The 27169-nt window shown below is 34.9% G+C and overlaps 2 protein-coding genes across 5 annotated transcripts in view; one reads left to right on the forward strand and one right to left on the reverse strand.

Moving 5' to 3' along the window:
- Positions 1-254: 254 nt before the first annotated feature.
- Positions 255-7730, reverse strand: LOC144436004 (gamma-glutamyl hydrolase-like). The gene is made up of 9 exons (XM_078124673.1): positions 7403-7730; positions 6663-6825; positions 6431-6515; positions 4787-4925; positions 4093-4199; positions 3141-3234; positions 2336-2473; positions 1908-2028; positions 255-1195 (listed from the first exon to the last, which is right to left on the reverse strand). Exons 1-9 carry the CDS (start codon positions 7515-7517, stop codon positions 1159-1161), a joined length of 999 nt encoding a protein of 332 aa, XP_077980799.1. The 5' UTR covers positions 7518-7730; the 3' UTR covers positions 255-1158.
- Positions 7731-7984: 254 nt separating this feature from the next.
- LOC144436002 (FAD-dependent oxidoreductase domain-containing protein 2-like) overlaps positions 7985-27169 on the forward strand; it is a 61422-nt gene continuing 42237 nt past the window's right edge. For 2 of the 4 annotated variants that reach the window (XM_078124668.1, XM_078124672.1), the window contains exons 1-2: positions 7996-8203; positions 20932-21057. The gene's annotated coding sequence lies outside the window, so the exon portion shown is untranslated. Of the gene's footprint in view, positions 8204-20931; positions 21058-27169 lie in introns of all 4 variants that reach the window. The other 2 variants (XM_078124669.1, XM_078124670.1) reach the window with 2 other exon arrangements.

Below are 27169 nucleotides of genomic sequence, written 5' to 3' on the forward strand. Positions count from 1 at the left end.
GTGTTGATAGTAAAAGGCCTGAGGTCAATTATCAGGACCGATAACACCATTCTGCTTTGAGTTGGCTCTGAGTCTCCATTCTATGATCTCATGTCTGCGCTATCAGTTTTGAACGTAGACTATGTAGACAGCTAGTCCAGAGATTTAATAACTGTTCTCCAAAGATTATATTTTGGGATGATGTGGATTGGATTGAGAGGTACAAGCATCCGTACATTAATAGCAACATGATTTCTTGATCGCAAAGCTGCAGTGTATGAAAAAATATTTATTTCGCCATTCTGTGAATTTTTACAATTGATTAAAAAATGCCCTCTTTGGGGTAATCAATTATTAGCCATGGACAATTGATTAAAAAATGCCCTCTTTGGGGTATTGGATTATTAGCCATGGACTCATTAACAACTTCACAAATGACCAAAAGGTTATATATTATTTGTTGACAAAATACAAAGTCAAGTAAACCTATTAGAAGAGACATTATACCCTGTATTAACAAGAATAAAGAATACATTAGAAGCATTGTTCATATAAATGTAACATAAAATTAGTTGACTTGAACAACTTTGATAATAATAATAATCTTTTTTTTTTATACTGGATAGTTCTTTAAGTATATAAACACTTGTCTCCCAAGAAGTCCAGTGAGGGCCATCCCTAATGGGATCAGTGATCAACTCCTCTAAATATTTGGATATAAAAATTAAAATCAGCTCCCATGCGTATAATGGTATCAAGCCAAGCTCACTGCAACCCAGTATGCATATGATGCATTCCTGGTTCAATGGTGGGTGATACCATTGTCAGTTAAACTTGTAGGTAGCAGACATGTCACTGGTTGGTGGGTGATACCATTGTCAGTTAAACTTGTAGGTAGCAGACATGTCACTGGTTGGTGGGTGATACCATTGTCAGTTAAACTTATAGGTAGCAGGCATGTCACTGGTTGGTGGGTGATACCATGGTCAGTCAAACTTGTAGGTAGCAGACATGTCACTGGTTGGTGGGTGATACCATTGTCAGTTAAACTTGTAGGTAGCAGACATGTCACTGGTTGGTGGGTGATACCATTGTCAGTCAAACTTGTAGGTAGCAGGCATGTCACTGGTTGGTGGGTGATACCATTGTCAGTTAAACTTGTAGGTAGCAGACATGTCACTAATCCTTTGCTCCTCTATAACCACTCATCTGTTCTCTGTAGTTTGTTTTACAAACATCAAAATCAAAAGATCAAACCTCAAAGGTATTGTACAACTAGAAAGTGGAATGCTACGAGCGACTTTTACATGTAAATACGTGAGACAAACTTAGCTCAGAAAAGTATCAACTCATCTTGTGTATACTACAGTATGTGAATTCTTCAAAAGAACTGCCAGTCAAAGTAACAATATAGTCCATATGTTGACTATGATTATCATCTTTACAATAAAGACATACAAGTACATTAGAATACAGACCACCCTTGCAATATTGTTTTATAAAAACCATGAAAAAAGTATTTAAATTGATATAGGTGTGATCTATGAAATTTATATGAGTTAAGCTATTGAGTCTTAAAAAATTTATAAAAATTAATTGATTTAAAAGTATTTGAAAAACATCACTATATATATGTTTTTGTTTTACTATGAAAATACAGAAAAAAATCTGACAAATCAGTACCTTGTGACGATGGAACATCATTGCTATGTTAGAGATAAGAGTCACATTGTCAGGAAGCCATGCCCATTTGAAGACTTTTTACAAACTGAAGGATGGCATGGATTCCTGGCTGTCACGTGACAGTCATGTGACATACGCTTTAGAATGAGTTATATTAATGGATACATCTACATTTATTGCTATAGGTGACACGTAAATGGTTGCATAAAGTGCTATCATTTGCATTTTTGAAGTGATTATCTTACTTCCCAATGAAATAGCACTGATCAAAGCTGCCAATATCTCCTGTGTAGACTGGAACATAGTTGTAAATCAGGGCAGCGTCCTCTTCAGCCTTATTTGGAAATGTGTGATGACTCTGACGAGCTAAAAAAATGTAAGTATATTGGTTGTTGTATCTACAATGTTGTTTTATCTTACAAATTCATCTGTCGACACATGCATGTTAGTGTGAAGCTAACATCTAGCCAAAATGTTACCAACGTAAACTTTGAATTGGATCTTAAATCTTGAACATTTCCAAATTTGTATATGATGTTCTGCCATATAAACAGTGATAAAATATTGCAAGATAATCCATAAACAGTATGATGCACTCACTCTAAAAGCAGTATAAAGTTGAAAAATTGAGTGCTACCTTTTACTGAAAACAATTAAATAAAGATTTTCTCACCTTCATTGACCATAAAATTGGCCATATACAGAGATATAGTAACTGCATCTTTTGAATGGTTCATGTGCTCCTTAACACTCCACTCAAATATGTTCTTCTCAGGATGCCACTGGACTCCATAAAATGGATACTTAATAGCTAGTGGAGTAGAGAAACAGCAGTCATTATTTGCAAAATGATAGATGTGGCAGAAAGAAGTAATATGGAGAAATGATAAGAGGGATTGTTTGTACTTTTAAGCCTCAAAGTAATACTCTATGATGTACCTTTGTCATTTTATATGACATTCAAGGTTGCAAAAGTTTATGGTGTGTCAAGTTTGAATGAACTTGGCCTCTGCATGCCAGGGATATGGCTGGCCCTGGATGAGTGACATATATACACATAGAGATCCTCCTACAGTTCAAACAGCACACACTAATGGTGATATACCTACAACATGTGCATACAAGCTATTAGAAAGATAAGAGGGCTGTTTGAGCAGCCCTGTACGCAGACTCCGTCGGTCGTCTTTGACTAAAGCCAAAACAAAAACAATGTCATATGCTAGACATTTCAGACAAAAATTCTCCAGTTGTAGAAATCAGTCGAAAATGATTTTTGTTTATACATAGTGTTGTATGTATACACAGACTGACAGAGCCCATTCATATACTCCTTTAGCTATTTTTAACTTTCAATTTGGTTCTAGAAACTTATTGAAATACCTTCCACTAGAAATGTATTTTGGGGATTTTCATTGCTATCTACACCAGAAATTGGAGAAAATATTTTTGTTTGTTTCACCTCCCTCTCTTTGACATACCTTCCATAACTGATATAAATTCCAATCCTTTCTCATCTACATTTGTTGAGATTACTTGGTAAAAATTACTCAACTTGGAATTCTTGGTATAATTCTGAAATGAAAAATAAACAAAATGGTGAAATTATCAGTAATTCACTTTCCTTTTGAAGAATTGAAACACCAGACAATATAGTACAATCAAGAACACGCTTTACTAAATATGAAATATTAATCACATTAAAAATATCCCATTCAAACTATACTAGCTGTCACTGAAGACCTGCCATAATGAACACATATTGCCTGGCCATGAGGGCTATAGCACCCGTTTATTACACCCGAGGGACTGTGAGTTACCAGAATCACACGCTATTTCCCGAGGCCAAAGGCCGAGGGAAATAGCATGTGATTGTGGTAACTCACAGTCACGAGGGGGTAATGAATGGGTGCTATAGCCCGAATATAGGCCAGGCAATATGTGTTTTATAATATACCTCATGCTGTGAACTTGCGGTGGCAGACGACATCGTCAGAAGCCGCCATTTTGACCTGCTGTGAACGTGCGGTGGTCACGTGACCATGTAAAACTTAAAGTTGATGGAACTATTTCCCTAGGGAAGTAGTCGTTCTATTTTCCTATCACGTGACTGATTCTAGTGAATCGTGGCACAGCATTATCACTAGGTATATTATAATCTAGTCTATTCAACCCAATATGCGCAAAGTTGGACTATAGTGTAGAGCATATTGTCAACAATACTACTAAACACACAATCCAGATCATAACACTGCATAACTCTTTACTTAGATCAGAGCCTCAGAATACCCAAGGAGCAACAATTTTTGCAGTTGAAGATAAAATCTCAAAGATCCTAACCTAGGGAGTATAAGTCTCAAAGATCTTCACCTACGGAGCCAAAGTCTTACAGATTCTCAACTAGGGAGTCAATACTTAAGTTTTGTTCCTTACCTTAGGGGTTAATCCCCAACTGTGAAAGTTGAAAGTAACATTCTGATTGGCTAGTATATCAATGACATCATCAGGAGCCTTCTTGAACATTCGACTGGATTTGAAATCTACAACAAACAACAATAACAACATTGTGATTAACGTTCATCATTAAAACTTTAACTGTGATATTAGGCAAGTAATTAACGAACTGCCAAAGGTTATGTATTCAAGTCACCTGGAAGTTGCCCATTTGTAACCTTCCATCATTTACCATGGGTATTCTTCTTGTCATTTTCCAGGTATTACTAGATTCAAATCCTGTATAGAAATTATCACAAATTGAGTGATTCTGATTTGAAATACCACAACATCCAAACATAGTAATAAATGACACAATTTGGAATCATATCACTCAGTTGTTTATTTTATACATTCGTTCAAAGGAGATTTTTCTTGCTAAAGAAATCAAGTATGCATGGATGCATAGCAGGTAAAATTGGTAGTGGGTAATATCTATGAGGTGGACCCATGACTGTGCCCAACAATGGATACATTGTGGTTGAAACAAAGAGTTTTAAAACACCTGTAAAAGTAGTCGGAAAGAAACTGCAGAGTAACTGGTTTTATTTTTGCGAGCTATATTATCTACATCTCTGCATATGACAGTCTTCAAACAAAGAATACTCACATATATTCTTGATAGACTACAAACCTTTCTGGAAGTGTAGTGGATATACCACATTGGTTGCCTTTGTAGCTGCCAATACATTCTGTCCAGCAGTAAGGTACGACAGAAGTTGAAACCCAAGACATGTTCCCCATATTGGAAAGTAGTCACCCTTGTCATTAGCCTATAAGATGTGAAATAAAAGGGTGAAAAGCTGGACTCATTGAAAAAAAATGAAAATGATAGTTGACATCTCAGATACAATACACACCACCACTACAGCTAGGTTATTGATCATATCAACTTGAGGGAAAGAGAGAAGGGGTTCAATTACTTTTTTTCGCATGGTTTCCTTTGTCTCTGGGGTACAAAAAATCATGAGTTGGATCATTTTGTTTTTGAATTACGTAATGGATATCTTCCTCATCAGTGAATGATTACTTCAAAAGTGTAGACCATAGATATGAAACTAGGCTGAAGTGTTATCAAAATCTATCTATTCCTATCACACACACATGGCTGTCGGACAATTTTCAATCTCATATGCAGGTGCTAAACTCTGGAATAGTCTTCCAATACATATGAAAATCTGACGTCAAAATATGAATTTAGGAAAGTGTTTAAAGAATATATCATTTCTGATGTGTAAATTTTCCGTTATGGTTCTTTGTCTTCCCATAATTAGTTCTGTGTCTGTGTTATGTTTATAATCTATATGTTCGTTTCATTAAGCCTGTAATGTTAACTTATTATTTCCATTAGCGATGGAGCCAAACTCGATTAGCGAAAAGCTAGTTTTTGGACTTCAAATCGCCATTTTGCTTCTCCTTTTGTCTTATATGGTCATTATTGACATGTACATATTGACTTTCAAATTAGATAAATGAATAAATTAAGTAATATCATTGATGTGATTTGAATGTTATTTATTTCCTCTGATTAGTTTTCAATATACTGCTTAAAAATGAAGCATATATCACAGGGGGCAGCAAGCATGTAATTGATTGATCGATCGATCGATCGATCGGTTAATTTTCTGTAACCAGCAAAGTAACCAGGGAAAGAAAAAGAAATAGTTTTAAAACTCAATGAGTGAATTGATCAATATCACACACAAAATAAGTTATATTGCACCACAAAAATTGATCATTCAACCGAATAATAAATCAATCAATAAATCGACCGATCGATCGATCGATCGATTGATCGATCAATCAATTACATGCTCGCTGCCCCCTGTGCATATATCATCAAATTTAGTAGCCTATATCTCTTTGAAGCCTTTGGTCAGTGCTCCCTCTGAGGTTTTTTGGTATACTAGATATGAAGTGGCATATACAGTATAAATACATAGTTTGATATCACCAAGTAGAACCATAAATATTAGAGAGAAATCAGAGAAATACTATATCTTGTGTGATTTATTAGCCATCATAGTTCATACCTCAAGTGTTGAGTTTACTCGATCAAGTTATGTTGCATATTTTTGTCAACATCACTGTACTTGGAAACTTGACTAAAATTATCAAATTAGTCTTGATTGTGGGAGTGGGATGAATCTAAGCAAATATCTGGATCAATAAGTGATAATGCATTCCACAACCAACATAGCACCATTTAAGGAAATGTTGTAGTTTCCAAACCTTTTCTCTTCAATGTCTATATATGGTAGAATATTGTGACACTTACCTGTATAGCTAAGTCATAGAGAATCCTACCAGCTTTACCATACCCCGATGTTTCTATGTATTGACTACCGCCTGGAAACAAAACGCTGAAATATATATGTTTGAATGTCTATTATGTTTAGGCCTGTGTCAAGAAGACATTACATTTGTATAGTTCAAATCAACCAAAACGAAGGTTCTAAGAAACCATAATTAGTCACTCTAATTAATCATTGTTTTCACAAAAAACTTACCCATTTAATGAGCTGAATAAATTAGCATAATAAGCATCTGTTTGATTGACAGGTATAGGTACAACCCTGGCACCAGCTGATTCTAAGAATTTAACGTATGATGCTGCAATGTATGATGGACCATGTTTAGCCATTTCATCGTAACATGTTTCGGCTACTACACCTGAAAATAAAAGGTCAAAGGTCATCAAAACTTTTTTTTTTCGATTGACAGTCTCAAAAAATAGTTTTTGTGCACAGTACTGTGCAAGGAGAGAGGTGATCATGGTATATACTCTGCTCTAAGAAGTGATCATTCCCAAAGTGAAAAAAAATACGAAAGAAATAACATAAAAAATACAAAGGAAAGTTTACTAAAGAATGATAATTCCTGATTTTAATCAAATTGACCAGATCCATCCATGGACTCTGATTAGTTCCTGGATAAGTATTTCCATGGTCCCCACCAGAATTTGTTTTCTGTTACTTGTAAGTTGTATCATGTATGTTCACTTTCTGGTGGAATATTTGATTCAATTTAACAAGTCTATCGCAAATAGAATTCTTACCAATCTATCATTTGCACACGGTTTAATATAATAAAGCTGTATCATACATGTCACGTACTGTACAACTTAATATGATAAACACAATAATGCACCACAGAGGGCGATATTCACAGTGTAATAGTGCTGGTGATAAACATGCGATTAATCGCGATTCGCTGTCATGTGTGTTATCGCTAGGAAGTCATAGCCTACCTATGATGGGTCTGTTATTTACTTGCGATCCGTCGATGGCGAGAAAGAGAGATATTGCCAGCAAAATGATGACGGGAAAGGGTCGGATTGCGTTCACCATGTTCTGATTGTTCATCCTGAGTCTCGGAGACAATGTCGAATACGAGTTCGGAGTAGTTGAACCGGAGATTTCACACCCTGGAAGACTCACAGTCCTAATTTACGTTACGGCTAGTAATATCCTGTTATCGTGAATTTCATAAAGGCAAGGAATCTTATGAAATTACTACTCCGTAGATCTTAGATTACTTGGCTACATCACTGGCCTTATGCCGTCTCACGACAATGCGTCAGGTGATTGTCATGTGATATGTGACCTATCGTCTACAAACATGAGGTCAACATTTCTGACTGTTTTTGTTGATGTACACTAGTGTGTCTTCCAAAACATGACAAACGTTAGTGTTCTACGCGATAATTTATTAAATGAAATAACGTCAACACCACCAGCTTTCGAGGAAACCCATGGAGAAACGTAATTTTTAGAAGTTTTCAAATTCAACTCTCGTTGGTCATTGGGTCAGAGAATTCATTTGCATACCCAAGCACTTTCACAACAGCTAGAGGGGTAACATATCGGAGCTGCGAACTGACCAATCACAGCCTTCGATGTAGTGCCTTACATCATACTTGGGAGGAAGTAAGTAGAAGTTGACGTGTTTACTGTATTTTGCATAGCCCATTCATACGCGTTGCGTAAAACTTAAAGTGTACCCATCTGACTCTTGAGTGAAGGAGCGCAGCAGCGTAGTGGTCAGCCAGGTAAGCAATCGCATCCACACATTATAGTTGTCGTACCAGAAACACCATTTGGACTTTGTAACCATAGTATAAACAGAAATGCTATGTACATCTCAACAAATCACGCGGGGACGTATCGTGAGAATTAGTGTAAAGCAGGAAGTAAATACTATAGTGTCCGTGATGTTCCTGTTGGGAGCCTTCATATGTCCTGGTATTTGTATTAAACAGTCACACTACATTGCTGCTGAAACGCTTTCTGAAACAGTTGAGCCCCTCCAACTAGATTAATATATGTGGTATCAGTTTTGATTATTTGTATATTTTATTTATAAATTTATCGAGCCCACAACCCCCAGGGGAATCACCCACCACAAGGTAAAGTAGAACGTATTTGTGTAAAATGACATATATATTTTATTTTGCAGTGTGTAATCCAACCTTACAATTTGCTGGGCCAGTTTGAAATGTAAAGAACGTATTTGAAGTACAAAAGTGTTTTGGAAATTAGAGAATATTCACAATTTAATTTATACATGGTCACTCTTTACTAAAGTCCTTGCAGTCCTGTCATTGACCAATGAATACATTTTCTTGATTGTATAAGTTTAGATGTATGCACAATTTTATGCAATCTTCTAAATTTACATGTTTGGGGGCTTCTACAATACATCTATTGTTTACACTAACAAAGACTATGGCCCATCTATTGTCTTTGATATTAGTTATTATTATTATTATTCTTTATTTCAGGCCAGCGGCCCATACAAATAAAAAGAAAAGAAAAAGCACTAAAATGTAACACTGAAGTGAAAACCTTCCATAAATTAAAGTCTAAAAAGTACAAAAAGCACTAATAAAGAATTGACCTAAAGTGTTTCCAAAAGTTAGAATGGAAATAGGAATCAGAATGTACATGTTATGACAATGCTGGTCCTCATACTTTGTTTTGAAGACAATGATGTGAGAGTCCAGGCATTAGACTTGCAGTCCAACCAATATTCCTCATTAGTAATTCACTTTGAAGTTGTCAAATATAGCATGGAAGTAGTGCCATGAATATAGCATGTCAGGTCTTGCAACCTTTTGCTAAAACAGGATTAGGCTAGCAGAAAACAATTGAATGTTGAATGAACATAAAACAGTGAACAATCACATGTAGAGATGCTGACCAGGAAGTGGACTAATGAAGCTCAGTTCAATTAACTATTTGCCACACCATGGGTTGTATTCATAATCAAGAAGCACACAGCTAGATAGAAGCCCAATATTCAATATTATCATTTAGTATTGTCTGATTCTGAAATAGGAAATATGAAACACTGACTTCATCCCATGTTACTTTATTAGTAGAGATACTGAGAAGATGTGACCCCATCTCCTCCTAGTATTATATGTATATATACAATGTACATCTTTAATAAATCAGTTTGTATTTTCACATCAAATTGATTCATTTCAAAATCTTTATAACCACTGAGTATATATACAAATGTGTAAGTATGAAAATTGCCTTTGGGAATATAAATACATTGTACACATACATATATGTACACACACACATACACATACATACACAAACACACATACATACATACATACATTGTACACATACAAATACACATACACACATACACACAAACACACAGATACACATACACTGTGACACATAAACATACACATACATATACACATACACATACACATAAACATACATACATACATACATACATACATACATACATACACACATGATGAAAACTTAAACTATATAGAAGAGTGGATGTAACTACTTAAAACAGATACAAATTATGGATACTGTTAAAAACATGGACTGTCTTGTGAAAATATTGAACAGGGTTTTCTATATTGCTAAAAATCCTAATGTACATGTAATGGGAAAATATTAAAAGAAAAAAATTATTAAACCTCGCTTTCAATTTAAAAAATCCAGAAGTTTATTTTTCTGTTGGGACTACATAAATCAACTGTTGTGTTGTTCAGTACAGTTACTGTAAAGAAGTCTACATCATGTACATGTACATGGTTTTTATGAAGAAGTTAATCAAACAAATACTATAACTTACTATTTTTAGCAAATGAGCAAATTGAGCAAAGGCTGAGCTCGTGGAGGTTGAATTTATCAAATTCCAAGAGTCGAGTCATTCGATCTCGCTTGCAATTGCGCGACAAGACACAGAAGTAAATGCTACTATTGTTGAGGGCACTATTCAATCGATACTCTCCACAGCGCAGCGTCCCGTCGTATTTGTATTCCAGCGCGATTCGATCGAGTTAAATATATGTATTTCTCTGTGTATTATAATTAGATATTAATTAACGATTCAAGATTCTGAAATAATTATAAACAAGAACTTAATGGAACTTGTTGATATTCATGTTATTCAATATTGTTATAGACACCAGAATTGTTGCCTCATGCCCTTGGTTAGACAGAGGAGTTTTTTTTTAGAGAAACCTATTGGACTCTTGTGAAGAAACAAACTTTTCTGTATGACAGAGTTTATAATTTGTAGGTAGTGTGCAGAAGGAAATCAGGAAAGAAGTATCCTTAAGTGATTCATAAATGTAGGATTTGTCTGTGGATAGTATTGTGAAAGCAAGGTGTTCAGTACATTTTCCTATCAGCTAAGGGAGAAATTTCGCACCACCATGTTGCACACGCTCAATAAACAAACTTTGTTCGTTTAGGACAAAACCCCCTCCCTCTACACGAAAGTTCACAAGTGCAACATTGACATGTTTATGTAATATACGTAAACCATGATGAAAATTGTAGCAGTCACATCACTATGATCGATGCAGTGTGAAACATGATAGTAAACACATAAAAATACTACTGGAAACCCAGCACTGTATTTCACATTAGAAGTATTAATTTTAATCAATTTATGAACTTATCAGTAGTAAATACAGAAGCTGTTACCATTGAAGGCATGAAAGTTTTCGAAATTTGGTTAGAAGTGCGAAAATGAAGTTCAGCAATCGCAATTATGCCAGACCCCCTTCTCCCTAAATGAATGAAGTTCACTTACTGAGGTTGTGTGACATTGTGTGATCATCCCTAAGGTGTCCACCGATTGAATTGAAGAAATTATTTATAGTACATGTATATGCAAAATGTACTTTGGTCATTACCTTCCTTTTTTGTTCAAACATTATGTTGGTTTCCAGTTCTTGATTGATTTCACTTTCCTTCAAGCTCTATTTAAATCTGTTTGTGATCACAGTGAGTTGATTAGTATGCCAGAAATGACGGTGTTATAATTGCTACATCCCAGACTAGATTATGCACACAAAACTTCAACAAATGGCATTAAAGTTTCCAGACACAATCCAATCAACTGATCAAGAATTGACTGTGAATTCCAATTTCCCTTGGTCAGTAAAACAGTTAAATTGCTGTCTTTTCACAGCTCTCTTCCTGTTGTGTGATCACAGCTTGATGGTTTATAGTGTACCATGAGTAAAGAGAAATGGTTTAGACTCTGACAGAAAACATCCCTGATTATATGTACATTGCCGAATGTCATTGATAAAGGACTAAAGGCAAAACAACTCGTAAACACAAATTGAGTTTACACAGCACTATTACAAGATGGCAGTTTGGATTCCTAAAAACGTGATTTAATTTCATCAATTTGTGCTTGCCTGCAGCAATATGCAGTATGTGAGAATTGTTTTGCAATTTGGTGGATATTGGTTGGAGATTAGGAACACCTCAGCTGTAATCATACCCATCAATACGTGCCTTAGGCTGTCTCACTTTGTCAGTGGTTATAGCTAAGGAAAAGGCAGTCTCTGTCGTTATTACCCAAGAGAATCTTTAACTTAATTACTGACGTTAAAGCTGCATGGTGAGTAACCATATATTTGACAATTCTGCTTGTGGAATTGTGTGATACAGTACAAAGGACAGACTATAAGTCACTGTGTCTGTCTCCTGAAAGATTTATTATAATTCTATTCTGTACTTGTGATTACTTTCTGTTGTTTATTTGTAATTAAACATTTCGTACTCGGAGTTGATTTAAAGGCCCGAGTTTCAATCCCAGGTTCTTGTATTTAGTACCATTTATCAATACAGTTCCTAGTATTATTCCATAGATAGGATGATTCTTTCTTCTGAACCAACCTTTTCTACAGTTAATACAGACAGCTGTTTTATACACCTAAATTACAACCTTAAAGTGGTCATATGGATGAGGATCGAGTATTTATTTTTAATTTTTAAAACAATTTTATCATGGCTTCCTATTTGAAAAATCATGTGACACAACATAGCCAAGTCCTTGTTTATAGTTCAATACATTGCAAAAAGCCAAAAAATGTGTAAAAATGTTTGTACAATAACAAACATTTTACACATTTATTATGCTTCATTGAACTACAAACAAGGACTTGGCTATATGTCGTGTCACATTGATTTTTCAAGTAGGAAGTCATGATAAAATTGTTTTATAAATTAAAAATCAAAAATAAATATTCAACCCTCATCCATATGGTTATTTTAATCTGAAATGGGCCTTTAGTACACAAAAACAAATTGAACTGTAAAAGTTTAACCAACCAAACTATGACATTACAACCACGTTGATAGTAAAATGTACATTGACAAGATGACATACTTTTACTAGGTGTTAGTAATCCTGTATTTTTTAACTTGTATTTTTTTTTGTACAGACAAATACCCCCCCCCCACCCCCACCCCCTCGTACAAAGAAGATTAAACTTACATGTCACATTTAAATTCGTCTTTCTTTTCTGTCACAAATTAAAAATTGGCATAGCAGTGAAAGAAACTACTGGTGCTACACAACACAAGTATCTTTCTAACTACATTGTTATCACAAAGCACAATACTTTAAATTATTACTGTTACAATCAGTAGTATTCAATTTGTCAAATTATGAAGTATTTTCTTTACTGAGCTACAGTAGTATCTTGCACATCTAGTCAGTTCTTGAGTTTTTATGATGTGTACAAGTACTATGCATTAATACCTTCCACTTTCATTTCCCCATGGCCAAGTCTATAAAAGCCTTATTTACATAAGATAAGACCTACATGTCATGCATAGAAATAGACTCATTTGTCTTTTTAGATGAACTACATCTAATACCAGTCACTTGTGTGTCTTAAAACTGTGTATATGTATGTAGAAAGATTATTTTATCACCGGCAGGAAATGTTACCTTTGTCTAAATATTTCATCTAGACTTGATTGACTTCTTTTAGTGGACTGAATGGTCAATAATCATGTGATGCCATTACCGTAATACCTGGTGAAAACATTCAGTCCACTGAAGAAGTCATCTGAAGTCCAGATGAAATATTTGGACAACAAGGTAACATTTTGTGCTTGTGATAAAAATCCTTTATATTGTGAAACCGAGCTGATCATTCAATCTCTTTGGATCTGTGTGTATGTAGATGTGAATACCCTCTGTGTTTTAGGAGGAGCCTGGAGTGTGATTTTCCACTGACTGTCAGAGTAAAATAATGTATGAACACTCGTAAATATTATCGTGTTGTTAGGGAGTTGGTGAACCTAAGCTATAATGAACAGTAGAAATATGTGAGATGCAAACATCTGTTGGTGTACAGGACAAATTAGTAAATGACCCTATTTCTATCGTTCTCACATTGTGAGAGACACACACTTGATGTATCTCTCAGACAAGTTATTTTTTGGGGCATTTCAATCTGTTTCTGTATCTTTCATCAGCTGTCCGATCCTGTATTTTTTTATTTGATATGACCAAAAATATATATTAATCATTAAAAATCACATCTTTTGTGATCACAATATGGTGCCATCTGTGTGAAAAGTATTGCTTTATCGCTGAAATTCAGGAACTTTGATAAAAATGGTTTTTACTTTTTATATCTTGTATCCTACTGTCTTCAATTGACATTTGACTTTCCTAAGATTTCTAGACTGTTCAGAAATATGAGTCATTCTTGCAAGCCACTTCATTCTAACCTTTGCCCGAACAACTTTTGGTTCATGACTTCTGATTCCTCTAGACATGGAGGTAGATTCAAGCCATGGATAGCCTCTAGACTATAGTGTATAATATGACAGATCCCCATGACTCATGAATGCAAGTGTGGCATACTCAGGTATATGCATGAGTGCTAGGAGTGTTTTCTGTAGCCATACTTTCACGAACGTAGCAATTAAGTGAAAGTGCAGCAGAAAACACTGCAAGCACAAGTGCCAATACCTGTGAGCAATGTGCCCTCTAATGATAGCTAAATTTTATTGTTGGGAGTCAAACTGATAAAAACTGGCATTTCTAGTGAGTCATCAAATAGTAAGAGATAGGGGAATGCCAAATTTTGGTGCGTCACTAGAAATTGTGTGCGTCAGTGGCATGTAAAATTTGGCACATTGCCTGTGAGTACTCACACTGGAACTCACACTGAATGGGGTTCTGTTATTATTACATATGTTTATCCGAAACAACAAATTTACATAAAAAAATGATACTGTGTGATCACAAGCTTTCATGTACTACAAACAATTGCTCCCTCATTTGCATATCATTTGCATACAAGAATTCAATGTTTTCAATGTTTTCGGTATTCACTGCAGTGCAAATACCACTAGTATGTATGCACAACAGTGCAAGTAATCATTGGTACATATGTAATAATGTACTTAACCAGTGAATCTTTTGGTCTAAAGACTTATGTGTGGAAATTTATGACAAACATAAATAGAGATATCATTGACAATAACATAACTTGATAATCTTATGCAGTGTTCTTTTGATCCAATTAGAGAAAGGAAAACACCTGTGTCATGTGATGCCAGGAATGATGTCACATGACTGCTCTCGTTCAATCAGATAAAGGGATTGCAGATTAGGGAAGGTGTATGTCTTAATTGTCAAGGGAATAACCTTTTAAAGAAAATTCCTGAATTCTAAATGTGCTGTACATGTACACCTTACACGAAATACGCTGTATGTCTATGGTTTCAAATAATTGCAACGTTATGATTTAACTAGGGTTTTCAATCATCTTCAGTTCTCTGTTCCCATGGCGATCTATAAAATGATATTATGAATATATTAGATTGTATGTCAGTATCAAAAATGTGAGATTTACTCAATTATTTCTTGTCCATGTTGCTATCTTTGCTTTGTGGTATTCTATCCACAATTATCTGAGACTCTTGTCGACCACTTGAAATTGTGTATTACCATGGAAACGGCTGTGAAGTACCCAGCTATCTCTACTGAATTCCTCTTTACGGATATTTCAGTGTTAGTGTATCTGTTCGGTTGATGGCTTGATCACGACTTCGATACTCCTGGTAATGTCACGACTTCTACACTCCTGGTACTTTGACTGTCAACAAGGTTTGGTTGCTAGTATTTGTTCTGTGATATGTTTTACTACTTGTAGTGTTATATATACAAAATAATGAATATCTTTGAATGAGCTGTGTAAGTAGTAATATTTGATACTTGCGAACATTATTGATAATGTCAACAAGATGTGACTTTATGTGGAGTGGTTAAGTAGTGATCGATTTATCACATGTATCAGGAGCAAAGCTATATCAGCTGATAGGGACGGTTCAACAATACTTACTTAGAGATCTGATGCATCTATTGAAAAAAAACCCACCATGGTTTATGGAGTGGGGGTAGTTTACAATCTGTTACACCATCTTTAAAACATCCTTATCAGGTCAGTAAAGCATAGTAATAATACGTTCTTGTACCAGACCAAGGGTTCTTACTACTTATAAGTAACATTTCACCTGTTCAGGTCAACAGGCTTTGTCAAAATGTTTATTTGCTGGGTTTACCGCTAGATGTTACATCATCTTCTCCTGATTCCAACCCTTATTATCAAGAGAGAATGATAGATTATAATACTTCTCAAAAGGTTAGATTTTAAGGCATATGTACATGCAATTGTCATCAATTCCTCTACTGGATGTATTTTTATTTTAATTTGGGTATAAAGCTTTTAAACTTTTGTTTGTGAAATTAAATTATCATCTTGTTGTCAATTCCTCTCTTCTTTGCAAATGTATATTTAAGTTTTTATTTGGAATGAATGTAGCTTTATAGATATTCAGTTATTTTTTAAAAATAAAATATATATTTTCAGGGTAGCTCAAATGACATCAATGTAAACCACACCTTCTCTTATGATATCCATGTTACACTGTCAAGAGGACGTGGGTTCATTCAAATATAAAAAGGATTTTTCAATGTGTTGCAGAAGAAAAATAAGCTCTGGTATGTGAGAATGCTCAAATAAATGTTATTGTATTAAGGTATTTGAAACATATTTCGTTTATATTTAGGCTTTCAAATATCTCAAAAATCAACCAAAAATGATAAAATTAGATAAAATAGAAATCTAACACTGTAAAATAGATACTAGCAGACAGGTAGGAGAGGAAAGTTACAAAATATAGGCACACAGTTATAAATACATAAGTGAAACTGACAACTAGCATTTACAATTTGAATGATAAAATGTGGGTCATCAGTACATAGGTTGAAGGAAATATCCAATTTTGTTGTAATTTTATGGAATACTTAAACAATAATTTACGCCCCCCCCCCCAGCCCATAATGGATGCAAGCAAACTTTGAACGACATAATGGGCGAGGCGATAGCCGAGCCCATTATGGAGTGCAAAGTTTGCTTGAGTCCATTATGGACTGGGAGGGCATACATTATTGTTATTATTTTATAGTTTTGCCAATTCCAGTGAATTTGTAGACCGAGAAACGCAAAACAATGTATAATATACACAGCGCTGAACATCGTCTGCCATGTTCGGCCCAGAAGCTGAATACTAATCATAGCGACACACGTACGTACACGTACACACACATATACACTTCAATGAACTGCTGTGAACACAAATTTGTTTCATGAATGCGTTGTATTTTTAAACAGTGGAAATGACAATCATAAGTAACAACATACATTTCGAAAAGATACCTAGTCGTATGAAGAAACAGAACAAATAAGCTTGTATTGTTATGCTCGTTCCAGGGCCGCGATGCCCAATAACGGAGTACATTATCAGTAATAATGTACAGCGATGATGTCACAAAATTCACTGGAATTGGTAATGCTATAATATAATATATAAATATTGATGGAATTTAATTTTAATTCCTTTCAACCATTTTGTCTCAAGATATAAAAATAAATTTAAAAAAATTGATGGACCCTAATCATAGGAAGGTAAAAGTTGAAAGCAGACTGGAATATGTGTAGTTGTGAAATAGGATGGCTCTATATGGTAGCTGATGATTTGTTGAGTACTAGACTAAACGTACTAACAAAGGGGATAGCAAGCATGTGGACACCTTGACGTTTAATCAGTATGTGACCTTCTGAATGACATTGTCGCAAACCATGACCGTTTTACGGTACCATGCTTAACGAGTCGTCCTTATTTCGAAGTATAGTGGAAGAAATAATAAGTGGAAGAAAAAATGCTGAATGCTTTCATGGTGCGATAATGTCCCAGAAGGTAAAAGGCAATGTAAAGTGTCAGTGTAACTGATGTTGGTAATTAGAAGGTGAGAAATGTTTTCATTATTGGATTTGATGGTTGGTGTCTTTATGCAGTCAATAATGAGAGTGAATATTCAGTCAGAAGAAAAGACTGGTCAGGGAAAGAAATAAAACAACAGAAAAATAAGTTTTATTTCACCACAATTATTAAAAAATCAAATCAAATCAGTTCATCAATCACATGCTTGCTGTACCCTGTGGTACTAACAGAAAACACAACCTCATCATAGTAAACCACAGCCTCTTTTACAGCACCGTCTTAGATGCACCATGATATTTTGCAGTGTTGCAGAAGAACATAATCAGCTCTGGTTTGTGAGAGGGCAAAATCCATAACTTTATAGAAGTTACCAAGGCAACGACTGTGTCAGTGAGGTTGGCAAATGTTGATAACATTATAAACTGTTATTCAAAAAAAAAATCTTAAAATCTGACAAGATTTAGATTATTCCTCGAAAATGTTATCACAGTGTTTAAATTAGACTGTCGACAGTCGCTCGCGCCTTTTTTCCTACGTTTTATCTAAACTCCGGTCCGGCGCAACACTAGTATAATCGCAAACTGATTTCATTTCGAGGGCCGAATTGTGAAGGCCCAAGCTCTAACACTGACTTTACTGACAAACTGAAAATGTATGATGTACACACATAGTTCTTAAACTTAAAAGAGATGGTGTCCAAATGAGAGATGTTCTTTGTACTAGGGATGATGATGCACTACACTGCTTTGATGTAATTGTACATGATGATTGCATTTGAAGCCTTTACTTTCAGAATCCTTAAATCTTTCGTATATCCAGGTTATTCCCTCCAGATTTACCACAAAACAAATCAATACTGAGTTGCCCCTTTTAAGCTGAAGGCAATCACAAAGTTCCTGAACTGTATATACTATACTGGTATTACCAACATCTGATGTTCTTACCAGTATGTTCTATTAAAGTCTTTCTCGCATCCCTCCAGACTTACCCCAAAACAAAAAATTTATTGATGTGTGCCGTTTTAGCTGAAGGCAATGACAAGGTTCATGAACTGTAATGATACTGGTATTACCAACATTCTGATGTTGTTCTGTTCTAAATCTTAAGTACATCCCTCCAGACTTAAAAACAAAACAAGGAAATGGTACTCTATATTTAGCTGAAAATATCCATAATGACAAGGTTTCTGAACTCTACTGATACTTGTTTTTATACCAACATTCTGATATTGTTCTGTTCTAAATATTTAGTACATCTTTCCGACAAGGAAATGTTACTCAATCTTTACAGGTATATTAAGCTGAAAGTATCCATAATGATTATGTTCCAGAACTGTAAATGACACCGCTATTACCAACATTCTCATCCTATTCTGTTTAATATTTAAGTTCTATTACAAATGTACAATAACCGCTATTACCAACATTCTCATCCTATTCTGTTTAATATTTAAGTTCTATTACAAATGTACAATAACCGCTATTACCAACATTCTCATCCTATTCTGTTTAATATTAAGTTCTATTACAAATGTACTCCTAAATCTTTTGTACATCCCTCTATAGACCTGCAACAAAGAAATATCGATATATAGTTGAATTTAGCACCAATAAAGACAGGGTTCTTGAACTGTATTGGATAGTGATTTTGCCAACATATAAAATTACTCTCTTGTAAATCTTTTTTTGCATCCCTCCAGATTTACATTTCCAATGAAACAAAGCAATATTAAGCTTTAAGTCTATCTGCTAGACCTCGGATGTTCTTCCAATGCAATACGACACACGACCGAACATTGCTATCGAGGATGGAACATCCAAGGTCTAGCAAATGTCATCAGGATATAAATAACTGCCAATCAGAGAACCGTATTAGCGACAAGCACAAACAGTGGACAATAGCTAATTTTTCATGTATATTCATCTTAAGGAGGGGCTTGTAAAAATAACCACCAATGCGTTAACTAAAATGTGTGAATGACAAACGTCTACACACTCATCAAACACAATTACCATAAACTGATAAGACATAATAATGACGTAAATGTGTTTGTCAACACCTGCATGCAGAGATTGAATATATTAAAGTATATATATGCATACATGGCCCAACCCACTGATCTCAATGGAATGTCCGTTCTGAAAATGACATTAGCTAGACTGTTCGGGCAAGCCCTCACTGCGAACTTCGTTCGCTAATAGTATCGAAAGAAAGCCCGAACGTCTAGCAGCAAGACTATATTAAGCTCTGTGATACTTGGAGGTCAGATTCATGATATTACCAGAATGAGATATCTGTATTTGATTACATAGGGCTTCCTAGATTATAACCTTCACTTGTGCTGTAGATTGAATTTTGTTGTGTTGTAAATACTGTACAATGTATGTGAAAATAAATGAATAATTCAAGTGATCAAAATAATTGACTGATTGCGTGATTGTTTGACAGATGTCATTGACCAATCGGCGACCTAATTCTGCTATGTGTACTGAGCACGTTTCACAACCTATGACAAAGAATAGCCCAATCTACACATAGGTTGTCCTACCTGAGGCAGTCCCAAGTCCTACCTGAGGTAGGATAGATTTGTGTCTACACGTAGGAAGGAAATACAGCGTAGATGTTGTGTGTTCCGTCCTGACAGTACATAGGACGAAGTCAGGAGGGTTTCAGGAAACCTCTCAAAGGTGTCCTAAGTGGATCAGGACAGTTTCAGGACAGGTTCAGGACGCGTTTGCATCTACACTGGCTTCAAACTATCCTAATCCTACCTCAGGTAGGATTTTTAGTGCCGTGTTGATATGGCTAAAGCCATTGAGTATAGTAATCAGGAGATCTCTTGAAACTTTTTGTACATTATAATTTGTAAATTGTGCATCATGTATTATGCCATGCACATGCCAGGTTCAACAAAAAATATGGAAAATAAACTTTGGTCATTCTGCATCACGACAACACACGTCTATGTCACAACAATGTGTGTACACATCATTGATTCTGCTGTACGGTTTCGAAATATGAGTCAAAACATTCAATAGTGTCATTACTATATTAATAGTGTCTGCTTAAATGTACCACTCTCGGTACCACTCTGTATACATGTTGTATGTGGTCCTACTAAATCACAATTACAATGTATCATGTTGACATGTTTCCAACTTCTCTGTTTGTTTCCAAGGTAATTGACTGATGTCGAGTGATGTACAAATGTAGATGCAGGGCATTCCAATTAACAGCAAAGTACAAAATTTAATATTACAAGTTAAAATAGAGAAGACCATATACATGAAGTTTTGAACCATATGTAAGTAGATGTTATTTAATTACCGGGGTATTTGCACGATTGCTTGCAGTGTTCTCTACATCCATACTTTCACAAGTATAGTGACTGAATAAAGTGCAGCAGAAAACACTGCAAGCACGAGTGCAAATACCCCTGAGTCGCCACACTGGAACTCAAGTGGCATGGGGTTCAGTTATTATTACACGTCGTTTATCTAAAACAGCAAATTTCCATAAAAAATAATAATCATACAGCAATGATCATACGATTTTGTGTGCAGGGAACAATCATGTCCTCATTTGCATATCATTTGCATGCAGGTATGCAATAATGTTTTCGGTATTGCACTAGCTGCAGTGAAAATACTACACTGGTACATGTATGTGTGCACCAGTGCAAACATAATCTCTGGTACATATATGTAATAATATATCATATATGTACCAGAGATGAGGATGAAATCTTTTAAGAGGGACTGACAGGGGCATTCATATTACGCTGTTAGAGGTGAAATTCTTGGTCTGTCGCAAGACGAACAACTGCAAAAGCATTTTCATTTAATCAAGAATGAAAGTTAGAGGTTCAAAGATGATCAGATACCGTCCTAGTTCTAACCATAAACAATGCCGACTGGCGATCCACCGGCATTACTCCCACGACCTAGTGGGCAGCTTCCGAGAAACCATTGTCTTTGGGTTCTGGAGGAGATACGGTTGCAAAGCTGAAACTTAAGTGTACTACATGTGTACGTGGTGATTTCTGTTGAACAGATATTCAGCAGTTGATTGTATAAGATTAAAGAATTAAAACTGTTTGGCTGGTACCTCTTACAGTGCATGCATCCCATTTGTAATTTAAAGGTCTGTCCATAAAGTTCACAAAATGACCTAGTCCTTGACCCCATACTATGCTTACATGTCTGCAAGGTCTGAAAAGTGGGGACACCTTCTTGACCATTGTTAGATTGAGTGCTCATTTGAACATTTTCGGTAGTCATTTTCTTTTATGTAAACAATCCAGAAGTGAAGAATTACTAAAATATAACATGACAAAGAATCTAAGTTCTTCTTCAGAGAACTTGAAAGTTTGAAGTGTGATTACTTTGATGCTGTTGTAAGATATATAGTGAATCCTTGAATGAACCCCCATTGTCTATGCCAGATATGTCAATGGTTCTACTTTTAGAAAACCTTATTATGCACTGCCCTCTAGTGGTAAATAAGTTTTAACCAATTAGAACATTACAACTGTATGCTTGTAAAATAGAACTTGATCATGTGACTAGGTATTCTGCTTGTGCTTGAAACTGGTTTGAAATACTTGTCAATAATTATATAAAAAACAGGAGAGAAGTCCTCCAGACATCTACTCTGAAACATCTTTTAATATAGACTTATCAGCAAGCCCCAGAGCAATCAATTTGACAGGTTTCATGTGTAGAATGTTGTCCAATATTTTATCTAAGTTTGCTGAAAGTAATTTTCCATTCAATACTGTGTACTACAAAGTGATTGAGAGTTTGATATAAATCTGTTCACGTTGTAGAATTTCATGAAAATCAATGACAGTTTAAGCTACATTGTATAAAATTAATGTTTTATTGTCAAATATTCCATCTGAATTGATTGAAAGTAATTTTGTGTCTATTAATATGCACCACAAAGAGATTAAATGACAGCTAAACTGCTAACAGTGTTGTCAAGTATTTTATCTGACTTGACTGAAGTGACTGAAAGTAATTTTCCATTTAATATTGTGCACTACAGAATGAATGTATCTATAGAAGTTTTTGAAAATTAATGACAGTTATCGGTAAATTACATTGCACCAACAGAATGTTGTCAAATTTTCTATTTCAATTGACTATACATAGTAGTTTTCCATCTCATATCATGCACTACAAAGTGATTGAGAGTTCATAGTCTGCAGATGTTGTAGAATTTTAATGCAGGTACATTGTATACATTTGTACCACTGTCAAAGTTTTCATCTGACTTGATTGAAAGTACTTTTCCATCCAATATTGTGCACTATATTAAAGGTAATAGAAAGTTTGTAATCTGTAGATGTTATAGAATTTCTAATCTTGAAAATTAATGACACTTATACTGCAGGTATGGTACCACGTACTGTCAAAGTTTTTATCTGAAAGTAATTTTCCACGCATCCAGTATCGTGTAATACAAAGTGATATAATCTGCTTGTTGTATAATTTCAGTTAAACTAAAGGTATCGAGAGATTGCTGTCAAATCTACCTCCTGCCTTGAGTGAAAACAATTTCACTACAAATTTAGTGATAGAGAGATTATAATCTTTAGATGTTGCACAAGTTTTTGATGATGAATGAATGACACAGTTAAACTATTGAAAGATTGACGTCACAGCATGTCTCATTTATATGGATTCATACTCAAACCAGTCTGTCTGATTCAATATTTGATATTTCATTTGGTGGTAATTGACTCAGCAATGACCTCACACCCTGGCACATCACATGAAATTTTGTGCACAAAATTGTATTTGACATGGAGATGAAATTGTGCCATTTTTCAAGGTTGTTTGTTTGTTTGTGTGGGTGGATACAACTGACCTGCATTGTATATCGCTGGCTTATTGCAACCATCCAATTACTACTAGTATCATGGGAAATGTTGAACTGTGTAAACTAAAATATATTGCTTGCTTCTGTTATTTTTAGTAAACTTTCTTTGTGGGTAAAATCTCAGCTATAGATGATGTAAGAATTTGTATGGTGCCAAAATCCTATAAAGCTATAGTCTGGACGCTATACATTTAGTTTGAATCTGAAGATCTCTTTACCCCATTTTGTTGGGTATAGGGATCTTCAGAATTCAAACCCAGTGGATAGCCTCTAGACTGTGAGGTAAACTGTACAGACTCTGCAGCTTTTAAACTGTTGCATAAGGCTAACTCAGACACTGAATAACACTGCAGTGATGTAACAATACTAACATAACATTTTCACATAACCTTTCCTATATCTTTGTGACGTAGTCATTTATAAAACAGATTCTATTGAGTGAAGCAGTCACTTTTGAATAACAATAAGTAATTGTTGTAAATGTGTAGAAAAGCTTTTAACACAAGTCTTGTAGTATAATCACTCCCATATGATGCTATCGTGACGTACCTGAACATTTGGGATTTGTTCTGAGATTTTAACTCTGTGAGTAGACATTTTCATTTGTAACTATATGCAAACCCAGAGCCCATGATCATTTAACTCACTCAGTATTAATCTGATGGGCCTTAATCCACTGACAACAGTGACATTAACGATATCATAAAAAAAGTCAGTGTCCATGCTAATAATAATAATGATTTATTTTCATTGAAGGACCACATGCCATCATTAGTGAACCGAGTTTAATATGTTCATGAAAAATAAACTGGAAATGTCATTTAAAAAAAAAATGATCATCAGTTAATGAGTACAAAAAATATTGGCTTGAATCTTTGACTAAGTTTCACACCTTAGTGGTTTCGATTGAAATTAAAACATTTCAAATGATTAAAAGTGTATTTCATGTCTGGAAATTCTCTCTTATTTTGAAAAACTTGAATATGACACATGATTTTCGATAATTGCAACATTTTCTAAATCTTCTCCACCCTAGGATGTGATTGTACTTCCTCACTCACTCACTTGCCTTCTCACTCACTCACTCACTCACTCGCTTTCTCACTCACTCACTCACTCACTCACTCACTCACTCACTCACTCACTCTTCTTATTTATTAGTTCGAAGTGTCTTTATCCATATACCTTTACTATCTTCCTTTTTATTATTTTCGTTGCCCTATACCCACCCCTGAAAATCACTAATCAAAGTATATAGTGAGGGTTTGTGGTATAGAGAAGAGATAAAGTCTTCTATGGTTGGAGTTTGTAAATTGTTCAGAAATGTATCCCATTCTATAATCATCAGCAAATAATAAACACAACAGAAATAGATATACTCATCTTGTATAGCAGAATTATCATGAAGTACAGAATAATCTGAATAGCATATTTTGTCATTGTCAGTTATAAAGTAACACATTGTCATGCTTTCCTGTTTCCATTCATGACTAGATGGTTAGGCCTGTTTCTATTCATGACTAGAGACCTGTTCCAACTTGTGACTAGAGTATTGAAATACTGTTCATGAACAGGTGGCAGTAAGATTAAAAGCTGATGTAGGAATATGGCTAGATTTTCCTGTATTTTTAAGCTTTATTTCCTTAGCATATTGTTTGATTTTAATTATTCTGCTCTGAGTGTTATTCTGTTCGTGGCACAAACATAGAAAGAGGTGATCAACTCTCCAAATGACAAAATGACAAAACGAACAACATTATACAGAGGAAATGACGGTAAATCAATGATTCGTGTTGGATGTATTCCTACATCAGATTGAAACTGTTAACTGCAATCCATTGTTAGGCTCTACATACATGTAGGTTTTAATCACCTTGGTTGAATGTACGGGTTGAAAGACTATATGCGTTGGCTTACAATTGTTCCCACTCTGATTGTAGCTAATTTTAAGATCCTGGAATCAATTTCCTGCTTGGTTACCGAAAGTAATAGTAATACCTTTGGATATTAGTGACAGTACTAATTGAATTAGTGCACTATCCAATCTAAATAGGGAATTATATGGGGATAATTAATACATCCATCTGTAGAATAGCTAGTGTGGAATTATTAGACTTGTATTAAAGTGAAATCTAATGACTTATTACTATAGAAATAAAGTCATTAAAATGACCATGTGGATGAGGATTGGGTATTTATTTTGGATTTTTAATATACAAAGCAATGTTTTCATAGTTTCCTACTTGGAAAATCAGTGTGAAACAACATATGCCAAATCCTTGTTTGCAACTCAATAAATTGCAAAAGATTGATCAATGTGTAAAATGTTTGTTTTTGGATGTTCACTAACAAAGATTTTACACATTGTTTAGCTTTTTTGCGATTGAGTTACAAACACAGACTTGGTCTATGTGTGTTTCACATTGATTTTGCAAGATGAAGCCAAGATGACAAAACTGTTTAATAAATAAAAAATCCTAAATCCTCATCCATATGGCCATTTTAAGTGTAAAATAACATCTATAGTACAACTAATACTTATAGAAACTGATACCACAGACAGCATCATTACAATGTAATAATAATGTGGGGTTAGAAGTTAAATGTCGTATTTCTATGTCCTCTTTCTGTTCACATTGAAATGGATCAAAATCTCGCTACAGCTGGTTTTGTGTCGTTAGAAATTAGTTTAGCTTGTTTTGATGATTCACAACATCAGACAGTCTGTATTTGCTTTTACATGTTTTCGTCTGCAACATCCATTATCTCAATTTGAAGTTTTTTTGCAAGTGAAGGATTTGAGGTGGAAATTACCATTACTGGTACATTGTCACAAATCTTTTTGTCCTTGCCTACCTACTAGATCTTCTTTCATTCCCTTGTCAGTGAAAAGAAGATAAAAAGATCTTGAGCTGATCTTTGTCTCGCATAAATGACTTCTTCTTCCTTAGTTGCTGCCAAATATTCTGTCTTGCAAAGTCATTCCAGCAAGCAAGCCAGACCATTCTTTTCCGCTGATGCAATGAAACATGAGGGAGCATACGTGAGGTACACACGTAATGTCACCATAAAGAGAACAGTAGTTTACAGTGATATGACAAGTTAAGAATATACATTGCCTTGTGTCGTCAAATTGTCTGACTCTGCTCAAAACTACTTAGTTTCGCAACGTAACCTTGCTTAAATGTAAGTAAATTAATCCATGGCAGAAATGACGGATGACGAAATTGAAGAAACCCGTGACGCAAATATTATGTCAAATACACAACATAATAGACAATGAGCTGATTTTGATTTTTGAACAACTTAAGATCTTACAAGATAATAATGTATGAGGATCCAAGTTGTTATTACGGAAAGTACAGTATATTATATTACAAAAGTCCATGTTGGAGTCATAGGATAATTTGGTTGTCAATGAGCAAAAGAGATGTTTGGCAGAGCTCTCAGAGAGTTGGTTATGAACAAATGAATAGTGGCATACTTAACTGCAAAAACCAGGAGTAAAACATTTGTTCTTTATTTGATTT

Source organism: Glandiceps talaboti, chromosome 5 (genome assembly GCF_964340395.1).
Source record: "Glandiceps talaboti chromosome 5, keGlaTala1.1, whole genome shotgun sequence".
NCBI lineage: Eukaryota > Metazoa > Hemichordata > Enteropneusta > Spengelidae > Glandiceps > Glandiceps talaboti.